This window comes from Onychostruthus taczanowskii, unplaced genomic scaffold, assembly GCF_017590055.1.
Source record: "Onychostruthus taczanowskii isolate IOZ18803 unplaced genomic scaffold, ASM1759005v1 scaffold22, whole genome shotgun sequence".
In the NCBI taxonomy this organism is placed as follows: Eukaryota; Metazoa; Chordata; class Aves; order Passeriformes; family Passeridae; genus Onychostruthus; species Onychostruthus taczanowskii.
Window position 1 is genome coordinate 5,540,584 of NW_024499462.1, and position 24,727 is coordinate 5,565,310.

Genomic DNA, 24,727 nt, shown 5'->3' on the forward strand with positions numbered 1-24,727 from the left:
CCACGGAGGGTGTTCACAGCTCCAATGCTTGGTAAAACACAGTTCACTGTGTTCACTTTTAATTACAGCAGCCAGCATGAAAGCTTCAGTGGTTTAGTGAGATCTTGTGAGGTTTTGTGGTTTTGGAGATGTTTCTTTTTAATAAATTTTTGGTCAAAGTGACAAATATTTACTTGAGCTTTACACATAAGCAAAGCCCCCGGACACAGCTTTATAATAACTGGGTCATTACCTCTCTGTAATGATTTATATATACTCTTAATTCTTACTTCAGATTACCAATTATAACAGTGCAAATGTATCTTATTAGGTGCCTATGTAGATTATTTTAACATCAGCAGCACTATTATTTTCTGTAAGGATCTTTGAAACTCTTATTTACCACAAGTGGTGAGTCAAATCTATCACAAAGGGAAACTCTGGAAAGGGGAGTGAAATGAAGGAACAAGAGAAAGACATTAATTCTCTGGCTAGCAAAGTTGAATTTCATTTTTCAAAGTAGCAAAAACCAGACCAGAGATTAAGGAATATGCATACCACACTGTGGCCACATCAGTGTGACTGCTATACCCCTGACATGTGAGGCATCTGCTATCAGCAACAGGAGCACCAGTACAGCCAGGACAATTTAAACACATCCATAGACTTCCTACTTAAAAAACTGTAGAGCTCAACACTCCCTTTTACCTTCTCAGTAACTTCTAATTTCATGTAGCCAGCCAGGCCTTTCCTCTTCAGATGCCAGCAGGACCAGCCTTGAAATGCCAGAATTGACTATTCAGCCTCAGGTTATTCACAAATTTGTTGATGCTTTGACATTGCCACTGAGTCATTTCATTCAGGATTGCTTTCCTTATCATCTGGGACTGCAGCATTCCACAAATTTCATTTGGAAACCACAAATAGCAGTTTCTGCTCAAGTCACCATTAAACTGCAGAGAGGTCTGGGACCAAAGCCTGGCTGATGTTATCACTCACACTAAAGCATTCCTAATGTTCCCTAAGAGGTCTCTGCGCTTTGCCAGGATACAGCTTTTCCCTGCTCACTCACAGTAAGGGTTTGACCTTTTTTTTTTTTTATTTTACTTTTTGTGTCTTCATCATTCACAGAAAACTCAGGGCTGATGAGCCTCAGTAAGGTAGTTTTTCTATGCTGTTCCTGTTCCATTTGATCAGCATGGCAAGCCCCCTGCATGAATAATGCCCCGTTCCAAAAGGCTTTTGAAGACACAGTTCTTCACCCAGTTTATGCTGAAAGGCACCAACACTATTTGCAAATATCAGTAGAGCACATCAGAAATGGGAACAATCTTAATGAGCTGAAACAGAAAAACCCTGAAGACCTTGCACTCTTTGGTTCATTTCTGCTCCAATATCTTTATTCTCCTTTTCAGCTGCACAAAACACAAACATTTACTCTCTGTTCTTCTGTATTTCCAGACATACAATTTGTTCTTAAGTGATTGGCCTGGGCATGGTATAATCTGCATGCTGTACATGTGTATATAGCTATAGAATACATACTGTACATACATATTTTTCTATTTATATATATTTATACTGCATAAGCACATATATTTTACTCAGACATGCTCAGCACTAAATATAATAGCTATTAATTGGCTCAATTAAGTAATTATTAATTAATTTTATGGGGTCTTAGGCTTCTCCTTTTACTACTATTTTGTCTCCTTGGTATTATTTTTAGCACTTGTGCATGCCACAGTTTTTTTCAAATTGGACAGTTCCACTGCTTATTTGCTCTGGATGCTGTAACCACCTTATTTACTCAGGGGCATTTCCAGTGTCAGGGTGCCTGCTGTTTATGGGAGCCATCAGGGATGAGTCTGTCTTGAACTACACACTTTTATTAAGAATTCATAACTGTATCCAGGCTGAAATGCTCTATTTTCTAGGTGGTTCCTACTCTCAATCAAGATGCATTCAGAACTGACATTGATTTTTAAAATACCTTGAATGCTAGTACAGTTTAGAAGATGAACACTGTGGTGAAATGTGTTTTGTTTGGAGGACTTTTTAATGTGTTGATGTACATCTCAAAATAATCTCTATACTCTTTAATAAAATTATGGAAAAACTTGTTAGGGAACTTGAAACATTTTCAAGTCAATATACTTCCATTAAACACACAAAGTCATTGTCATACACCAATGCTTTGGTTTTTTCCCTTTACAGTATTATCTAAAAATAATTTTAATGTGATTTTTTTCCTTTGGAAACCTGGAAGCAAAATATGAATTATATATCAAGACCAATCACTCAAGGTGCTTTCCTAAAGAGTGTCCTTGGAACCCAGTTGCTATTTGCACACACATTAATAAAGTGCAAAGCTTTTAATCTGATTGCTTCAAGTTAAATGGATGGGTCAGTGCCAAACAAATTGATCTCTTTCACAGTGCATGGTCTATAGCAAACTATAACTCCATAACAATGAAAGGACTCCATTCAATAAATAAAATACAGACTTTTAAAGTTACCTGAGCACCCCTTTAAATGCCCTGTAGGACTGCATGTGCAAGCTGCATTGTTTACCTGAAACTAAAGCCAACACACACTATTCAAAGAGAGCTTTAATATTTGACGCAGTGTGTAGGGGTTAAAGGCCTCATGTCTGAAAAAAGGATCCCTGGACTGACAGGACAATCAGTCCTCTCAAATGAAACAACCAGGGGTCAATGGTGGCAAAGACATACCTGGCAGTATCAAATGAAAGGATGACCTTTTGGGCAAGTTCTTGGTTTGACATTTAGAACTTCAATCCCTGTTTCAGGAGAACTCAGTAAATTGCCTACTTTCTCTGTAACCCCATGCCCCAGCTGGTAAAAAAGGGACTAATGACCCTCTACCTCCACATTTAATGTTCTGTAACAATAATCATTAGGTACCTGTCTCAACAGGAAGAGATCAACCTTGGAAATTGATCTTTAAATAAAAGCTATGAAAACATACCTTAACAAAACCCTGAACAAGCAGTGAACAAAAACAATGGCGAACACAGCAAATCTCTGTACAGAAACCTGATTATACTTTTTTTCTCTACAAATTTCAGCAAGAAGACTTATTCAGTAAAAAGGTATTACTAAAAATGAAAACTATCAGAAATTATCCTTAGGACACAAAGTCCTTCCCCACAAAGGATACTGTCAGAGCCACTTTTATTCCCTTAGCCCTCACACTGCAAAGGAAATGCTCCAAGACCTGAAAAACTCTCTTTTCTCTCTCAGAAAATTTTGCACACAGCAGAAAAACCAGCAACAAAAACATGTAATTTCTACTGTCTGCCAATATACAGCTTTGACTGGAGGACAACACACAGAGCAGCTGCACATCTGATAAGAGCTGCAAAGACAAACAGAGCCCGCTCCTAATTTGTCACCCTGGAGCTCACACAGTGCCCATTTAAAAAGGTGATGCAAACCTCAGCTCACACACAGTGCTCCCACTGCCAGCCTGTCCCTTCATTCCACATGTCCAATGCCTTCCAGCCTTTGGAACCCTTGAATACATCTTCCACATGGCTGCCCTGACAACTATTAGAAGAACTCACCACATACCTTTAAAGTAGCTTCTTCTTGCCCTGTTTCTCTCCCCTGAGACCAAAAGTGTTGTAGACCTGTCCTTTTTCACTCTCTTCAATCCCTATACCTATCACCCCACCCCTCCTCTCCCTTCCACCTGCAGACCCTCTAACACATGCTTCACTTGACCGAAACTGCTCCTACTGACATTCACTTTTTTAGCCACACTCTAAAATTGTTACTGTCTCCTGCTGAACTTGCCAAATGCTTTTAATAGGGCTGAAGACATTTCTTCTTTGTAAACCTCCTCTTTCTAGCACCTCTCTCCTGGTTTTCCTCTTATGACGCCCCAGCATAATCTCTCCAGGGAATGCTTTCTGTGAAATTCTCCAAGTTCACAAGGAGGGTCCCACACCCATTCATTCTGTAATCTTCTTCCTTTACATTAACTCAATCCAGCAAGCAAATTAAAAAAAAAAAAAAAAAAAAAAAAAAAAAAAAAAAAAAAAAAAACCCCCCCCCTAATATTTCAAAAAATCCCCTGTCATTCATATGCTGATGAGTCTTGATCTACTTCTCTGTGAGACATTTTTCATATTCTGGTCAGTATAAACTGACTGCTTTCAGGATATCCTTACAAGCTTCATGGGGATAAGGAGATTTCTCAACACTCTCCCCTCAAAAGGCTAAGAAAATCCTTTTTTTCAGTCAAAATGGACAGCCAGAATATCAGACCTGCCAATTTGGACTACAACACAGGAGTCATCTTTGACTCTTACTTCTCATCCAGGATAAAGCCAAAATCTCAGAGATTCTCTAGACATAATCATTCTAACAAACAGGTTTTTTAACCCATCTGTAATGCAGAAATTCCTTTCCCAGCTCTGATGATATTACATATTGATTACTGCCAAGTACATCTTTCTGACCTTAAGAATCACAAGCTCCTCTCATATCCCAGTGAAACTTCTGCTGCAAAGAGGATCTCTAACTCCTTTCTTTGATCATTTCACCCAACTCTTCATATTGCTCCAACTGCTCCCTTGTTACCTGTCACATCAAAGATATGCTAACAATCTTCACTTCCAATATCACACACATTTTATTCCAATCTTTCGGGTTATCTCTAACTCATCATGAAGATTCTGGCCGTAGTGTCAATGTTCTTCACCTACCCCTATTTATAAAAACATTTCCACAAGTATTTTTAAATCCTTTGTTTAGTTTAGTTCAATTTAATTTATTTTATTTTCAAAATGCTAATTTCTAAGATCATGGAATGACGACACTATTTGTGTCCCATAACAACATTCATAATCAATCCTTTCTATTCCACAGATATCTTTATCTGTCATTTCTTGAACACTGCAAATTCTTTAAGGACAAAAATTCATACAGCGCCTAGCAAAACAACATCCCAGTCCATAACAAGCCACTCAAGTACAGCAAGAATAAGCACACCAGTTATAATAGCACCAGGAAAAATAATTATTAGCATAGGACTCCACACCCTTTCCAAAAGGGCTCTTAAACCCTTGCTAGTTTAGCGGTATTTTCACCCTCCAAGGTCTGAAGGTAAATGAAGTGACACCTGGCACTTGGAGCTGATGACACTCCATGCTATTCCTCTGACACAGAACACTCCTTGCCTCAGGAAAAGGCAATCTCCTTGCACAGTTACCACTCTGTCTCAAGTTATAACCTTTATTTAATCAGATCTAACTGCTTGTCCTTAATGATCAAGGCTCCCAAATGTTTCTCCGCTTGCATTTGCAGAGCACTCCCTCGACGCTCTATTTTGGATTTTCTAGGAACTCTACCCTTTGAACTGTGAAGGAGCAGACACAGCACTCAGTATTGTTTCCTACACAGGGGGCAGAGCCCCAACAAGGCTCACCCTCCCACCTACACTGGGTGCACAGAACTGGAAGAGGAATGCAACACCAGTCCTAGGATGCCTTCCTTGGGATTAATCTTAAACCCGCATAAATCTCACCTGAGCTCTTCTCTCCTACAGAGCACTAAACTGTGTGCTGCCAGCAATTAGTAAAGGCTTACATTGATTTTTTAATTAGTTTGAAATTAAAAATAAGTCTTGGGTAAATATAATTTTGTTTCACGGGCTAAAAGTTGCTAAAAACCTCCTGTGAAAAGATGCCAAGCAGGTGCAAATTATTATCAGCAATTATTATTCATCCCTTCCAAGGATAATGGCCTTCTTCTGTGACCTCTGGGGCAACAAGCAAAATAGATCAGTGATTTTCTCAATCCAGCACAACAGGTCTAGAAGTGCATTTTATGGGGGTGATCATTGTGCAGAGTCCTGTACTCCCAAGTCTGTCCCTGTGCTTAGAAACTTGGAAAAAGTCAACCTGTACCTATGATGTGTATACACTGGTGTTTTAAGTTCAAAAATTCAATATTGAATAATTACAGTAGGTATTTTCTAATCCTCAAAGCCAAGCTTCTGCAGAACAGTCAGCTAAACAAGTCACTAGATTTATATGAAAAAGTAAAACTGGAAGATGGTAAATAGCTTTTTTATGGCCATTACTTTTTCTGACTTTTGTAAGGCAAACATATTTTTATCGTGTACCTGTGCTGTTTCTGTCAGTGCCTTACAATAGTCAAACACTGGTATAGTGATGAAATGCAACTGCAGGAGCCTATTTTAAAATTAATCATCCATAATTAATTGGTAATATCTCCTTTCTGGTAAATTATACCTAAATTGCAGAAAATTATCCTTGCTGAGAATGATAAAGTCATCTTCAGCTTTGCAGTATTTCAGAGAAACATTGTGCATATATTTATGTATTATAATGACCACAGATATGTCAGAGTATTCAAAAATTCCACTTTGCACTATACTAAAAAGTACAGATGCATAGGAACTTTATCCTTAAACTGCACAGTATTCAAGGACTCACCCAAACAACCTGAAGTGAAATAATTTGGAAAACAGCTCCATGAAGGAATAGGTGAAGAAAGGGTTAGTTTTTGATAGCCTTGTTATTTTAGTGCCCACTAGATTTGTCCTGTCTCAGCTCTTGCAAAAACCAGCACTGAGTGCTTTAAAGGCAGTACTGAAGAAAGTGGATTGTCTGTCCCAGTACAACACATGTCTGTTTCCAAATCATTAATAGATCCTGTTCCTTCCAAAAACCCCAAACATAAATGCAGCTTCTCCTGACAGATAGAATTTTCCCTCCTATCTTGAGGTTAAATCCATTCACAGTTCCACATCAGCAAATGATGAAACAAAAATGTTGAAAAAATGGTTTGTTAAAAAAAAAATAGTGAAGCTCACAACACAAATGAATGTTAATTCAAGATTTTTAAACAATTTTTTCAACTAGATGTTTGGCACAGCTTCCTTTGGACTTGATATCCTTATGTGTGGACAGCAGCAAAATTTGAAATTACTCATGCTTTAACATCTGAACACCTGCATTGAAATGAGGACCCAAAAGTGCACTGAGGTTGAAGCATTTGGAGCAGGAGGAAAGCCTGATTCCTGTACATACAGATTTAATGACATTTAAAAATGCATGATGCTCTATGTATATGAACCCAGTCATCAGACTGAGAACAGGAGCAGAGAAATCAGGTTCTTTCACACCAGACATCATTGCTGACACTGAGAGACTTGGCAAAACTGCCAATAAAGCAGTATTTAGACTCAAAAGGGCTTTGTGTACCTCTGGCCAGTGCATCCAATTTCTGGATTTTTTTTGCTCAATTGACCCATAAAGCCTCACCAAACTGCTATCAGTTATTGTTAGATATACAAAACTGGATGCAAGCCTCCTGCCTCTCATGATGTTAACATTCAGGTTCAAAGTCTCATGCAACATTCTAGTGGAGTAAAGAAAAAAAGTAATTTAAAATTATTGTCACCTGTACCTGCAGTAATAAAAGGAATGCCATTTAAATGAAGCTATGTAAGCAATTCATAAAGTCATTTGTTCAACAATTTTCCCTCCTCTTCACAGTGTCTACAAATCCATGTAATTGAGTGTTCCAAACACATTTGATTGGGATCCCTGTGAGCATAACCCCATCCCTTGGATTAGTCATTGTGAAGAAAAACGTAGGAGAGTGTGGATAGATAGAATGTAGGAGAATAGAGATAGTGGTAATGTCACCCCTAAGGAGTTACAGCTGTGCTAATTATCAAGAATTAGGAACAGGCCTGCCCTTAACAGGCCACAGCTGGATCCAGTTAGGGGGGTATTGTAAAGAGCAGGTTGGCTGGTCCAGAAGGTTGGATGGACTTTGTTGGCTGTGAGGAGCTGCCCATGAGAAATCACCAAGAAGGTACAAAACCTTTGCAATAAGATGGCAACAGGAGAGTTTGTGTTTTGGGAGGTTTTTTGGCCCAGTGGAAAGGAACTTGCTTCAAAGCCAGTTTATCCCAGAATGGGAGGGCTTTGTTTACACTTAAGTTTTAGCAAATCAATGATGTTTGCTTGGGCTTTAATTATAATTATTATGGTCTTTAAGCACAAAGAGTCTAAGCATATTGAAAATGTAAACAAGAGTAGACAAGATTTTAGCTCTAAGGAAGAAATAGGATACCAGAGGAGGATTTAGAGAAATAAGGCAGGCATAATTTAACTTGAACTATTGAAAAAATAATGCATTATTTCTACCAGTACTCAGAAATCACTAGCAGCTCTTTAAACATAGAAATTGCCTTCTAAAAACAGAAGAGGCATATTTTTTCCCAAAATTATTCAACAATATTTCAAGATGTTTATATACTGCATATAAAACAGAGATATGGACAAATATGTTGAATGTTTGTGACATAAATAAAAATTCAAAAAGAGAGAGAGAGAGATGAAGTGCTAAGTGCCAGAAAATTAATATTGAACTTTTTTCCTGTTAAATTCTAAGAAGTGAATGTCCCTGGAAAATTATTTCATACAATTGCTTGTGGGTGCAAATTGTTCAAGATTCTATAAATACCTCACTGAGCTCCAGTCAAGTGATAGCATATCACCAACTGCAGAAGGAAAGAGAGAAGGCTGGAGCACAGTTCTCTAACAGGTGCCAGCTGAGAGTGCTCTGGGAGGAAGGAGATCAGCATCTTCAGGGGCCAGGATTGAAGGAAGGCCACAAATCACTGTGAAATGACCCCAAAAGCCCAAACCAAAAGCAGGAGATCTATAAAGAATCAGTCAGAACATTTAGCAGGAACTAGGGTGAAAGAGAAACAGAGAAGGCGTTGCTTTCCAGTGAGGACACTGAGGTGATTATAGAAACAGGGCAGAGATAAATTACAGCTGTTTAACACAGTGTTATACTGGAAATTTTTAGCTGCAGCTCAAATTGGAATTGCTGTGATTCACATAACCCTGCCACATTGATAAAGCAGTTTTGTATTAATTTTTAAAAGAGTTAATCTGCTCTCTTTCATTATAGTCTTCTTTTTTTAAACTTGCTTACTACCCTAGGCATGCAGAGAGTTCTGCTTTAGGCTGCTGTGCTGCAGATATATGCATACAACCTTCCTGCAGTCAGCTCACCAGCTTACAGGCAAGGCAGGCTCGCAAGGAACTACAACACCTTCAGAGATCCACCTCAACAAAAACATTTTTCACTTCAGTGAAGCTGCCAAAAATACAAGTAATACTGAGTTAAAGGTTTTTTGTAAAGCTGATAATGCCTTCTATATTCAAGTCAATAACTACCTGCAACTGGGTTACAGCCTCCATTTCACTGGTGTTCAAAAGCAAAGGTTTTATATAAATACTGCAAAGAAGGAAGAGTCAAGTCTATGAAGCATTTGATATCACCTCTATTTATAAAGACAAATTCTATTAAAATACACATCCCAAATGAATCATGTGTTCTTGAAGAATTAAGAAACCAAACCCTCCACAGAGGTCAGGAACTGCACACCTGCCACAGGAAACTTAAGAAGCACTGAACTACAAGATCTTTTCCTTCTCTTCAGATAGGTTGTATATAAAAAGCACAAAGACTAAACTTATTCACACAACACATGTTTCCTGGCAGGTCTTCAGAAGGGCTCCTGGGTCACCTTGAACATCCTGCACACCAGTTCAGGACAAACTGCTAGCCTGATTTACCAGAGTGTTTTGTCCAGTGAACTCTTGAACGCCCTGCAGGACGACACCTCCCTGAACTCTCCTGCCCAGCACTCCCATTGTCCCACCGACCTCCCTGTTAGAAAGCATTCCCTGTTTAGCTTGGGTCATTACTTCCTGTTAGACATCCCACGATCACCTTAAATAATTCCTCCTCCTCCACTCCTGTTTCCTCTCAAGTGCCTGGCAGCTCTCTTCTCCCAGGCAGGCTGTCTATAGCATGAGGTCATGCTCTCCCATTCTTTCATCATTTTTGTCACCTCTTTGAACTTTTTTCCATTTATTAATTTCACTGTACAGCCCTAATGATAAAAGCAATCCATACAAATAATACCTCTACTTGCAATTGTAAAAACATATCCATTGCTAAGTGAAAGAGGCAGGTGAATCCTCACTGTCTCAAGGAGGGAGCCTTTAGAGTCTCAGACTCCTATGTCTGGGCCAAAGAAACTAAGAGAAAAGGTAAAAGTGCTAAATCTTCACATTTCTGAATTATTAGTTTTTCTTATTTCCTTGCAAGAGGATCACATATTTTTCAAAATACAAAATTGTTTTCCTGGCACACATACACCTGTTACAATTGAGACAAATATATCTGGGATTTCTGCAGATGGAGAAAGGAACATTTTTCTCAACTGTTTAAGGAGGGACACTCTTTAGGTTAGGTTTGCTTCAGTCCCTAATTGCCCTTTTAATGCATAACCTAAGATAGTTAACATTTTATAAATGCATTTACCATCCCTATTCTGAATAAAGGCTGATTCTAGGTTTATAGCAATACCATTGAAAAGATTTTTTTCCATCTCCTCTCCATTCTTACAGTCAAAGCAGTTTCATAGCAAAACACTGAATCTTGAAAATTTACAAAAGGTCAATAATTTCTACTTCAGTAACTTCGACATATGACAGAACCAGTCACTGAGATGTTAAGACAGTTAAATGAGAACCATCCCTAAATAAAAAATAGAGAAATTTAATTCTTCCACAATTCAGAAGTTTTTCACACATTAGATGGCAGAGTCCTCTTTGTACATCCAAAATCAGATGAGACCTCTATGGCCCACCCAAGAGATGATGAGACTGAAACCCAGACATGTATTTTTACGAAGAAAAATATATCACTTGCAGTATCAAACAAGGCAAGATAGATCTTGCATCAGCTTCCAATGGCTGGTATCTATGATTTCTGCTAAGAAAAATCTGTTAAATCTGTTTATTTCAGGTTTCATAATCCAAACACTGTTCTTATTTTTGCTCCGTATTTCACTAGAGGGTTGGTGTTCAGCACCTGGTTTTCATGACGATATGTTATTAGCCAACACATTTTAACAAAAATCTGGTTGAAGTTGGTCAGACAGTTTTCCCTACTACAAAATATCAACTCAGCAAAACTGAAAATCTTAGTAAGAAACCTCTTTTTCACATTAATTTTTCCATTTCCAGCTTTAAAACCTCTTTGTTCTTCAATTTATTTTTCTAATGGGAGTTAAAGAAAAAAAAAATATGTGCAAAATCTAAAAATTACCCTTACATTTTCTTCTAGCATTGCTACTTAGGTTTATTTCAGAGAACTTTTTTTCCCCAAACACTGAAAAACCCCTCAATTTCTAAGGTGTAGAGTAAGATTGATAAAAACAGCAGTCAGTATAGAGCAATATGGTACCTATAGTAAAAAACACCAACTGTGGAATTGAGTAAAACCATCGAAGGAACATACTGCCACATACTGTGAATGATGCATTTCAGTAAAATACACAAAAATGCATATTTCATTTAAGCTGCAGGTTATTATTCTAGACTCCCTGAAAATATGCTGTAGATAATTACTTGTGCTTATTGACTGAGATACTGAAGAACTGCAGTCATTATAACTCTCCACAAAATAGAAGTTCAGCCTCTGCCTAGGAAAGATTCTCCCCCTATGCTCTGCACCTCGTATCTTCAAACCTTTGGAGAATTCCTTTCTAAGATTTACATTTTCTCTTATAAGGCTTTTCTGAATCAATCAAGATTCAATACAGGAAGATTGCCAAATAAATTACTTTTCATTTCTGCCCACTGTTAAACTCCTGCAGGGAGCTGGAAATATATCAGGGTCATTAGTCTTAATGCCTATAATATACAGTGCTTTAAGGTGAAGTGAGTAGTAAAAGAGTTTAATACAGTTTAATACTGGCCCCTACCCTGGAGACACCTCAGGGTTCTGACAGGCACTCACCTGACTCACCCAACAATCCCAGAGCCCTGTGTCCCCAAGGGGAACACAACTTCCACCCAACTGGGGTCTGAATAAAACATTTCCTTTTAACCTGGTTTGGATAGTTTGTTAGGACTCCCTGGCAATGTGCATTTCTGCTGGAGGTCTCCTATGAAAACAGCTGACTGAGCTGTGGAGAGCTGCACACACTTGGAGAGCACCTAACTCCCTCATTCTTCTGCTGGAAATGCCTGTGTGTGCACAAACCTGAGGAGAATTTATCCCTCTGCTTAGTCTTTTCTAAACTACCTATTTGCTTCATTTATTTAGGATAAAATTTACCTTGTTGTTTAAAAGACCACTGATGAACACCAAAGTGGATAATTTACTAAGGCTGTTATGATTAAAAAAAAAAAAACACCTAATGAGCTAATTTGAGTTTATTTTTTTTAATTTAGCAGGCTTTGATGGAGCAAAACTGATAATTGGAAACACATCCCATCCACATTTTAATTTCTTGGTTCAGTCATATCCCTGGTTAGTTAAAAAAAATTCAAACCCCTACTTTATTGCCAAAATCTTAGCTAATAAATACACAAACTTAAACTGAGGCTCAAATTCTTGTTTCAATCCTGACATAGAAAGCACTGTAAAATAATTCATTATTTAATATTAAGAAAGCTGGATAAAACTAATTAATGCCAAAACTTAGCCCACAGCACATTAATTAAAAGTTTGCCCAACAGCTAACTCCCTGTCCTAATTAGCATCGCTGATTTCAAGAAACCACTAAGAAAAGAAGACAAACATGTAATTCCAACTTTATATTTCATAAAAATCTCTTTGATTCAACTTTCAACCATCAGTAATGTGCCCCTTTAAGACAAATTTGGAGATTTCCACAGCAAAGACAGCTCTCTCAGGCACATTATGTTTCATTTCTAACAGATTACTGCAGATTTTCTGATCACTTATTAACAATGGTTGAAATCCAGGACAAAAGTATTGATACAAAAGACAAAAATAAATACCCCCCACAGATCTGTATATTTTATTGTATTATATAATATCTGGTCCATGTTGCCCCATTTGCATTAACCACAAAGCAAGCATTCCACAGAGCATGTGACATTTCAATTCCCTGGCACTAGAGTCTGACAATCTTATTTGACATTAAACAACCAGCACTGTCAAAAGGGCAAGACGTGGGTCATAATCATGTTTCTGAAATGTTGATGATAAAAAAAAACTGTGCACTGACCTCATTAATGAAAGTCTGGGCTCCCCGTGGGCTCAGGAGTAGGATGGCCCTTCGCAACGTGTCCCGGTAGCGGTTCAGCTCTTCCGTTTTCATGGTGGTGAAAAGGTTGGAAAACACTCTGCTGATGTTCCTGTCCACTTTTTGTAATGATACATCAAGCCCCAGCCTGGAGGCCTGATCGAGAAATCCTTGCAGCCCACGTATATCTGTAACACAGAAGGAGGAGGAAAAAAAATTAAATAATTAAATTAAAAAGATATAAAAAAAAAAAAGCCACTGCATGAACCTCCTCCAGTTAGGCAAGCAGCACTAATTAGGTGGAAAAGGCTTTTTCTTTACTATTTTTCCAGCAGTGCTTTCTGAAGAAGAGTGTTACACACAGCCATTTTTCATAGTGAGTGCCAACAGGGAAACTCCATCAATTGCCTTTCCCTGAGGTCTGAGAATGACATTTGGGAAGAGCCAGTTCATGCATTTGGGTGGCTCTGCAAGCCTCCCCAGAGGCTCAAGGCTATGGGGTTTAGCACTGCACAGACAACAAAGCCCCACCCCAACAGCATCACAGGTCAAATGCAGAAATCCAGGTCCAGATAAATAAGCAGGGGATAAATCACTCATGTCTAAATTTCTCACTTTCTATAATCTCACACAGTTGCTTTTCCCAAGGGAAAAATACAAGATCCAGAACATACACAGCCTTCCTTCTGGCTTACCCTTTTTTCTCCTGTCCTGGAAATAACCTGCCTAACCAGAGGTTTACCATTTATCCATAAACTCATAAAAGAATACACAAAGCCCCAGTGTAATTACAATATATTTTAGTGTTTAAAAACAAAACAAAGTGGTTCAAAGAAGACAAATCAAGTAAACAAGCCCTTTCAAGACATGTTCCTTTGAGCTCTGTGCCTCAACTTTAGGATGATTTGAAAAAATATTATTTTCCTTAACCACATTTTTTGGCATTAACATGAAGGAATACATATGTTCATGTTGAAATATGCTTGTTCAAACTATACTCAATCTTCATTCATACTCTCAGCATTTGTCTGTAATAAGTGTCTGAGGTTTTATTTTGTAGCGAAATTTAGAAGAAAAACGTCAAAGCTTATATTGAACTCTCAAAATTAGCAGTGACCGATCACAGCTGTACCATGTCCTTAGAAGCCCTTAATTTTATGGGGAAAAATGTCTAACTTGTCATGAATAACAAAGTATTGAAGTCTGTCACATTCATTTCTCATACTTTTGTGATTAAATTTTGTCGCGTGGGTGAAGCCGAATGGTGGAAGATAGAGCACATTTACTGATCCCATAGTGAAACCTTTTCTTCAGAAAATGTCACTGTAACTAACAATCTCTACAGACTACAGTGTACCAGCTGGTAGATAGTATGGGGGTTTTTGAATCCTGAAGTAACCATGTTGTGACACTGCTCAAGTCAGAGGATGGAGCCCAGTCCAGCTGAAGGCAGTAGCGCTCCCTGCTGCCACCCCTGAGTGGGCTCTTAGACCACCCCTGAATGGCCACAGAATATACATGTGAAGTCTTTTTCATCCCCCTTAAAAAATGACATCTGAGACCCAACATAAGTAACATCTTGTGAGGATACAGCAGTTTAGCTCATGCACAAGTGCAATATATTAGGGTCAACTAGCAAATGCCAGATCCAAAACAAAAACAAGCTGCCTTGAGTAGCCTCACACCTCTATCCAAACATGAGAATGCTTGTGAATATGATTAATTTGGCTTCAAAAATCAGCTGAATTGCAGAGAAGCATCAGAAATAGTAGAAACTAAGCTTGGATTGTGCCAACTACAGCAGACTCTCTACTGACATTTTAATTTTGGTTTGGTTGACATGACCATCCAGCCAGGCACACCATCAGGAAAGGTGCACTCATGGGGGCTGTGCTGATCTTTTGCTGCTCAACTCAGGCAAGTCTATAGCAGCTTTGTCTCACTGTCATAAACCTCAGACTTGCTCACCATCCAAAATTCCCAGTCAGGGGGAATTAAACCCCAGGAACAGGTCTATTGTTATGCAGGTATATCTGGAAAGCAAAGAGAACTTCAGCACATGTATAACTGCTATATATTGCAGGTGTGCTGAAATAATGACAGTGACAAACAATTATCATTTACAGGTTAAAGCATTTCACAAAAGTTCAAAGTCAGTTTGGATTTTGTGAATTTATATTCATTAGAAAGCATTCATTACTATACATGTGCAAACTTTATGGATATGCGTGACACAAAACACAAAGATTTTTCTTTCAATGATGTTCAGTCCTTCAAAATTACCTGCAGTGCTTAACAAGCAGTAAGAAAATTCCCTTTCTCATGGTTTAGTAACGACTTGTCTTTTTGTGCAAGCCTCCAAAGGAAAGCTGTTTACAAAAGATTAACCGTGCTGATACTGCTCTGGGGGGTTTTGTCTCACGTTTTCAGCTGACCTGATGAACTATTGGTTAGAAATATTCTTATAGACAATGCAAAATACTTGATGCACTTGGTAAGACTATCTGGACATGGAAGGGCATTGTATATTCCCTTACAAACCCTTCCCCCAAGGAAAATGGACTGTTTTCCAGTTTGAGAAATGGAAAGGATTCTGAATTTTTCCAGCTAGGTGAGAAAGCAAAATCTGAGATGGATGAGATTGTCCAAGCTCAACTGTGCAAGCACAATCTGTGAGTTTTTCACAGATATAAGTGAATGTGAATTTATTCAGTGTTGGCAATTAGGAAGAACTGTGTGATGATACCTTCCTGAATGCTGACATGCCTGCTCTTACTTGACACCAGGAAAAAGAAGGAAGCTTAGTGGGAATTCAAAGGTGGAAGTGGGAACTGAAGAGAATTGTTTGAAGAGGTGACTGACAACTTTAGGTGCCTACATAATGGAATCTTTTTTTCACCAAGAATTATTCACAACAATTACCAAGAGGGCAATCATTTCTTAAAATGTATCAGTACACAAACACACAAACACATGCCCATATGCAGGAGCATCTGTTTATAAGACATAATAAATTAGGCTCAGTCTTATTTTATCTGACATCACACTAGGAAGTGAGTGCCCTCATTTTTTTTCCTGCATTTAGAAGATCACAACTCCATGCAACACTAAAGAAAAAGTGAGGTTTGCTCCACAGCAGCTGAAACAGAAATATTCACATGTACAGTTATAAATTTCTTTCCACTTCTCATATCTAGGGCTGCTAATCCTTCATTTTCTTCAACACTAAAAGAAGTTTGATACAGTTCACATAGAATTATATTAAAATAAAGTTTTGACTGTTAAAATACAATTGTTTCCTGTCCTTGTAGTCTTAATAGTGATTTTTTTTAATTCAAAAGTTTAGATTCTAACATTAGAGAGTTACCCCGGACCATTACTAATGAAATAGTGCCTTGTCCCCATTCATTTCACACTTCATAGGCCAAATATAGCAATCTAAATTCTCACTTCAGTCTAGAACAAAGGACAGACCAGTTTAATGTAGGTACACAGCCTACAGGTACCTCTGCCTTCAGTTTTACAATTACTTGCTTTTCTCAGGTTGTAGCCTACACTTGGCCTTTGAAATCACAACATCATACTTTAATTTTCTAATTGCCTCTCTGATTTGTGCATGCTCAGCATGAGAACTTTAAGAGGAAATATTTGAACATTTCCTCTTAGAGAACATCAGTTTCTTGAAGAGGATGAAACACTTTTGAAGGAAAACTGTGCTAGAGAAAATGCACTTCTCATAAAGGGATCCATGACACCACACAATAATTAGGTAAGTTTACAATACTCTGCTGTCAACCACAACCATGGAATCGACAGGCTGGAACTAGAACTAGAAAAAAGTGAGACGAGTTTGAAAAAAAGGCAAATGTCTTATGACCTTTGTGCCTCTTCTGTTACATCTGACCAGAAAGAGAATGAAATCTCTGTGTCTGAGAGCCTTTGTCCAAATGCTGACAGATAAACCACATGTGCAGGTCTGACAACAGGAGGATAGGACACTTTTAGGGATAACCACTACAAGGAGGGAAGGAAAGCCTTGATACACTGCCAAGATATGAATTCTGTCACTGTGACAACAAAACTAACTCTTACCATAAATAAAGGGCTTTATTGTACTATAAGGAATAATGGAATATATAATTTCCTGCTAGAGGTTAGGTTGGATACTGTGCTGGCTGACTGGAGCACAAACAAAAAATAGTACCAAATGTGGCATTAGCTACCTATAAGGCTTATTGTCACCTACAAAGCGCTTCATTTTTATTACATTATTTATAATATTTTTTATACAAAAAAAGTTCCTAGAGTTTACTGTAGCATTCATCTTTCATGAATTTACAGGATCTGATTCTTGGCCTTGACAAAAGAGCTTGAAGCTATTATTTTTGTGTGAAACAGCTGTGTGGCTGGGCACAGCTGGCCTTTTAGGATGGCTCATTGCAGAAAAGAATTTCCAGGAGGTAAAGAGCACTATATCGTCTTTTCAACACCAGTTCCTAACCCCACTTGACAGAAACAGAGGCAGCACATGGCCAGGAAACATTTTACTTTGGGTGGAAAACAGCTGGAAGCAAACTGAAGTCCCAAGCTGGAGCTGAAAGCACAGCTGAAGAAGCAGCAGGATATAATTTCACACCCTGTCATTCTCATCCAAGCAGATTCTGCGAGGACTAAGTGTCGTCACCCAGCTCTGTTTTCAAATAACCTACGCAAATCCTTTCGCTGGTACATTTGTAAAAGGGAGGAATAAATAAGTGTGAAAAACAATGAGATCAGGCAGGAGATGGTGAGGTTTGGAGTTTTCTCATTTGCAGATTGCAGGCTCTACACTTCACACTTTTTTTTCCCAGTGTCAGTTTTATTTGAGCGTTGTTTTGATGATATTTAAAGCAGTGAGAAGAGTATCAGAGAGGTTTGGATAGTTTCATTATTTTAGCATTTATACACTTATAAAAAAAAGTTTACCTTTTCCGAGAATTGAGGATGGGTATTCAAGGCATTGTTCTTTATACTTAAATTCTAAGAGAGAAGAAAAAAAATACTGTTTCTTCTCTGATTCAAAGATCTACTTTGAAGAGAACAAAATGACAATAAATTGGACAATTATTTCATTTCTTGGCACAGAATAAAACACACAACTCCAGGATTCATTGATTTGAAAGATAACACATAAGCACTCTGAAACATGTTTCCTAAACCACTTCAGTTTCGTGGGTTTCATTCTTTTTATTTTATATTGGCTGTTCTCCCTAATTCTCACAGCTGCCAATTGTTTGCATTAGAAATAAGGGATAATATGGCTGGTGTTACAAACAGAGACACATATCCTGATGATTAGTCTCCTGCTGCATTGTCAGCTTTCTGAATAAATTATTTTCAATACCATCTTTGTGTCCTTGCAGCAGATAATAACCTACTTGAAGGATTTGAACATATTCTAGAATTTTAGAAAACTGAAAGTGGACATACTTCAGAAGTAGCTCTTATTATTCAGTCAATGAATAACAGCATTTTATTTCTCCAAATGCTAGAAAGACTATTATAAATGTTTCTGAAGGGAATTATTTTGTCCAAATCATCTAGAAGGAACAGATTTTGAGCAAGCACTGAAGGTTTCAATCTAAAATACTCACAGAATTATTTTAACTGCTCAAATAGAGTGACGGGACTAGAAAGTATAACAACATAGTCTGTTACAACATATATGACTGCATTAATATTGGAACATAAATACTTATTGGAGCCAAGTAAAAATGTGAAAATGATATTAACACAATATATTCTCTACTTTTTTTTCTCTGTTCTTACAATGTCTCCCCAAGCTTGTATTTCTCACTTCACCTACATAATTTCCTTGGGTGTCTTTGCCTGCCACATTCCTACAATCAGTGCTAATATAATTTTTCAACAAACATTAGAACTCACAATTTCAAACTGTGCTTAATTTAGTTACCTCACTCCTAATTAAGTTTTATTTCAAGAACTTTCTACTAAAAAAACACCTTAGCTTCTTGCATGCTTTTAGATATGCCAGAATTCACAGTAACACCTCTGCAATTATATCCCTATTTCTTTGCCCTTTTTTTTAATAGAGAAATGAAGTCAGTAACTAAGTAGTCATTATAGCAAGTAGACAGAATATCAAGTACATTAAATCCATTAACTAGATTGGATACTTTTTATTATTCAGCTTAGCTAAGAAAAGTTGGACCAAATGAGACCAGACAGGAAGTTCTGCTCACTCCATGACCTCTCTCTGATACACAATGTAAATCAGGAGGAACTGTGGATGCTTCCCTTGAAAATTCTCCCAACAATTCTGTTTGCAGTGCAAAGAATTCCTCAGGCAGGTGTGGTTTCACTGTATTTCTATGCACTGATGGTCCATGTAACTCTCCAAAGCTTTCTCCTCCACAAAACAGCTCAGCTTCCTTTAAGCTAATGTAAACTTTGAGCATCCAAATCAGTTGTCAACCAGCATAAAAACTTGGGAATTCTCAGAATCCCACTGGATCTCCCATTTCCTGATTTTACCTTTCTCTCCTGGACAGTCCTACTAACAGGGATCAAACACAAAGCAATATACCAGCACCTGCATTGCCTGACCAAACAGACCTAGAAGCTGCATAGCCCCTTCTCAAAGACATGAGAGAAAAGCAAGAAATGAGACATTTCAGAGAAAAAAAAATGCAGCAGGCTATCAGAAATTTAAACTTTGAAAAATGCATAGAATATTGATTCACCGTTTAAGTCAAGATCACTGACTGACATTTGACCACCTCTCCACAGAAACAGAAAGTCCTACCATGAGTGTTTCGATCCAAGCATCAGGGTTAACCAGATGCAAACTTCTACTCTGAACTCCTTGTAGTATCAAAGGTTGAAGTTTCTATAATGGCTGCAATGTTACATATTGCCCACATCAATATTATTTTCAGACTTTCAAAGATAAAAATTACTTTGAATAGAGTCAAATCACAGGTTATTTTCACTCCCAAACAGATGGAAAAGGGATAGAATGCACCACAAAGCCAGATGCGTCGCATGCATAAACAGATGCTTCCAGACTCATCATAAAAGGTTAAAAATATTTAAGTTACTCTGCACAACTGATGTTTCACACCTGAAACAGCTGATCCAATCTGAAGGTAACTGGAACTTCTCAGGAGGCCCAGAAGCACAAAAGCCTTTTAGAGGCTACCACAGCCCTTTCACATTTAGCATGAAAGGTCAACTACAGGTCTCTCCAGCTGGATTTTAACACTTAGCATTCAAAAGCACAAGGGAAAGCACCTCAGGAAATTCTCTACTGTTGAAAAAATGTGGACATATGCTACAACTGATGTAAAAAGGGAATTCACTGAAGAACCAGCATTTATATTCAAATCATCCATTTGATTCTTCCAAGTGCAATAATTGCCAACTGTTTGCCCAATGGTAAACCACTGAAATGAGTTTTACTAGCTTCTCACTTCACTACTACTGTTTATATATTAAAATACCTTTCAAGACACTGCACAGTGCAACTGCTGTATCTTCTTGTGAGACCAAAACCAGTTGTATTGGCAGAAAATATGCTTTTACCACTGTATAGCCTGAGTTGAAATAAAATATTTTTCACATAAACTAATTTTAATCATTGCATTAAATTGCTGAGTTTAATATTTGCTATGACTGAGTACCAGAAATCGAAACATCAATCCACCAGGACCTTAAGAAAGCACATCTTTTTTCTCTTGAAGGGCTGAGATGCCGCTTTCTGAAGTCATATTATTTTACATGAATACCTGAATTAATAGTACCCATTAGATGTTGGAACTGTAAGCCTGTCAGCTTTCACAGAAATGTAGCTGTTACTGTATGGTAATTTTTGTTATTGTATTTTGACATTTGAAGAGCTCCTTTCAGAAATAACACCAGTAACCCTAAACTATGGATAAGCAAATGCAAGTAAAAGCATCCTGAAACAAACCAAATGTGCCAAGGCCATACCTGAAATAGAGAGACAAAGGTTCTCTCTTCTCATTCAGAGAAAATCAGAAGTCACACAGAAGTAATTCTGTGTGTGCATACTTAAGTGTCCAGCAGAGAAGTCAGAAGCTCCTCCCTTTGGATTTAATGGATTGCAGACTGAATCTCTCTCTTGTTCAAGTCAGCTTTAAATACTGCACATTCTGATCTCAAGAGAGATGGCAATGGAATTACGGCAGATAGAGAAATTAAACTGTCCCTTGAGGAAAGGTTACTGGCAGGAAGATCTTCCTCTTTTACATGTGTGACAATAATTATCATGTGTGTTCATACAACACCTTCCAGCTAAGCATCCCAATGTACTTTATAAACACCTGGACAGTATCAAATGTATAAATACATTACACAGGAGCTTGTTGCTCTTGTCTACTTAACTCCAAGTCAGCAAATAATAATTCAACTCTTTATTGGTACACCCTTGCTTTGAATTCTGTGTGCAGTTTTGGACATCAAAATATAAGATATAATCTAATAGAGAGTGTCCAAAGGAGGCCATGAGGATGGGGAAGGGCCTTGAGAGGAAGCTGTGTGAGGAGCAGCTGAGGGCCCTTGGTCAGTTCAGCCTGGAGAGGAGGAGACTGAGGGGAGACCTCACTGCAGGCACAGCTTCCTCCTGAGGGGAAGGGCAGGCACTGATATCTGCTCTGTGACAGGGACAGGAGCCAAGGGAGTGGCCTGAGGTTGTGTCAGGGCAGGGTGAGGGTGGATATCAGGAAAAGGGTCTTTCCTCAGAGGGTGTTTGGGCAGTGGAACAGCTCCCCAGGGCAGTGGTCACAGCTTCAAGGCTGACAGAGCTCAAGGAGCATTTGAACAATACTATCAGGCACATGATGGGACTCTTGGGATGGTGCTGTGCAGGGCCAGGAGTTGGACCCAATGATCCTTGTGGATCTCTTTCAACTCAGCTTATTCTGTAATTCTGTGATTGGAAAAAGTTTCTCTCATTTCTGTAGGTTCAAGTAAAAGTTATGTGTCTGGGCACACAGACAGCAGAGAGTCAGCTCTAATACTGTTGGCACCCTCCAGGGATAGAGTCTTCACTGAGGAAACATTCTCTGTAAGGTTACTATTTCTCTACCAGTCTCAGATTTTTCATAACCAACTCCTTAATGATGTTAATTTTGTACTACCACCAATCTCCTGCGCTGCCACTTGGGCAGGTTTCACTCCAATGCTCACTTTCCAGAGCATTCAGTACCAGGTGCTTCAGGGACACTGAGCTGGTCCCCAGGAGCCCACCCTGACTGGGTGGGCACTGGCTGCAGTTCTGACTAAGGCTCTGTCACCACAGCACAGGCACCAGATGGACACCGGCTCGCCAGGAGCCTGAGCTGCACAGAGCTCACTGCCCTGCCATGCCCATCCTGAACCTGCCAATATTTACTCACCTGCTGGCAAGGCAAGAACAACAGTGGGCATATTTTCAGCTCAGAAACAGGGAAGAAGGACCCTTTGGACAATCTTTATTTTATTTACATGATGCCCATCAGGCTGTAACGAGCATGATAGTATTGGCAGTTTGATTTCCTTGGATAGCTGTTTCACTCACAAAGAGCATTTTTATACAGACATCGAATTTGGAAAACGAGAAAAAAAATGCATCCTCCTTTAATTTCCTACTTATTTTTAAAGCCCATTTTTGCAAGACAGTTTCCATAAAGCTCTGCAGAAAAATGCAAAGGGATAAAAAAAAATCAATTGTAGACTCTACTTTCTCCGGTGTTTTCTGACAAAAGCGAGATGAGAAGGATTCCTACTGAGATAACAAATCTCTTGGCAGAAGAAAGAGGGAATTGAAAACAAAAACTAAGTTCATGTCACATCTAATGACCACCAATTACTCCCTCTTGTAGGAATCTGCCAATAACAAACAAAGGGAAAAAATCAATTGCCGATTATTCATTTGCATCATGACAACTACTGTAGTACAATGGCAAATACAAGTACTTCTTTCTCTAACACGAGAACTCTGAACTCAGAGTGGGGGGAGAACATGCTAGAGAAAAAAAAAAAACCATAGATCATCTTGGTTTTGTTCATCAGCTAAACCTCAGGCATCCCTCTCTTAGCTCCATGCTTTAGGAACAAAATGAGTAATGATTACTGAAAAGACAACTGGTCACTCTGAGGTGGAAGACTGCAGCAGGACTACTGTCAGAAGGCTCTCCACTCACCAGACTGCAAACAAAATAAGCACATTTTTACAAAGTGAAAAATGAGATGTTGCAGACCTTAGTCTCACAAACATTCAATTCTATATTTTGCTCTGTGTGAGGAAATTCAGTGCCAAGTCCCCTCCCACATACAAGATCTCTCAACATATGAATATAGTGCATAGTTACTACACACTGCAATTTATTCCTTTGATGATGATTATCAGGACAAACACTTAAAATGCGCAGGACACACTTACACCTTTCTGGATGTGAAGCCCTTCTTTCCCAAAACAGCAATAAAATACACAAGCAAAAAAAGCTTCTCAGCTTTTTAATCCCTGCTCCTGTGCTATTTTTTTCTCTCTGAGCTACAATCCTGATAGTTTAACAGCTTATGTTCATGATGGAATATCTGGCCTTTATGAAGGCATTGTAGACTTTTTGGTTTTTTTTTTGTTTTTTTTTTTTTACTTTATTTCTACACAGCAACAGCAAAGAGAAATATTTACAGGCTTAGGACAACAGTGTCCCATCATTAAATACTCAGCTGTAGAAAAGGACAATGGTAAACAGATACCCGAGGAGTCAACTCTTCACATCCAAAAGCAAGACATGTTTGGGGTTCTAAGTCTACTTCAGTGGCAGCAGGGGAGATCTACTTGCATGTTTACGAAATTGAGGCTCCTATAGCATCTCCTGTATGTGTATTTATGAGTAAATGAATTGAGAGATCTATCTGCCACAGTAAATTTAAACTTGATTGTAAGACTCAGAGATGAAGCAACTCCCCCAAAATCTGACAAGCTTTCTTCCACTTATCACAGCCATTAATCTGAAGGCCATTTAGGAAATCCAATACACCCTAAAGTCAATATTTCAAGAGGTCTTACGTTTTTCCCCCTAATTAACTTCATTCCTTAGCTAATGTCTTCTAATTTACTGGAAAGGAGTCAGGCAACTCCAAAAGTCACCAGAGGAAATGTCATCATTAAAAAAGGATGTGAAGGACATCTCTGTCTGAGCAAGAGCGTGCAGGTGCTGCTATCTTTGGTGGGTGCTGGCAAATCCACACATCTGAACATAGCTCACAGGAGCAGACACTGTGCTAATTTCAGTTACTTTAAATAAAGCAATGGCTTGGAAAAGGACAAGATGTTGTGCCAGAAAGGATAGGATAATATTTTACTGCCAGACATCTCAAAGTCTATCAATCAGGTACAGACACGACTAATGTAATTACTGACTTCTCTTTTTTCTGTTCTGGTGGATAAGCTGGAAAGGGGAAAACAGATACCCCTCCTTAAGAAAAGATTACAATTGTTACAATGCAGTGAAAGGAAAACAAAAAATATTAAAACTATAGCTAATAAATCCACATTACTTTTACATATTGCATTTTCTGAGGG

General features: G+C 38.4%; 1 protein-coding gene across 1 annotated transcript in view; it reads right to left on the minus strand.

Annotated features, from left to right (window-relative positions):
* Positions 1 to 24,727, minus strand: part of GRID1 (glutamate ionotropic receptor delta type subunit 1) — a 481,999-nt gene that overhangs the window by 201,377 nt on the left and 255,895 nt on the right. Inside the window, exon 4 of the mRNA XM_041404961.1 lies at positions 13,117 to 13,322. Coding sequence (XP_041260895.1) covers positions 13,117 to 13,322 — 206 coding nt within the window. The remainder of the gene's footprint in view (positions 1 to 13,116; positions 13,323 to 24,727) is intronic.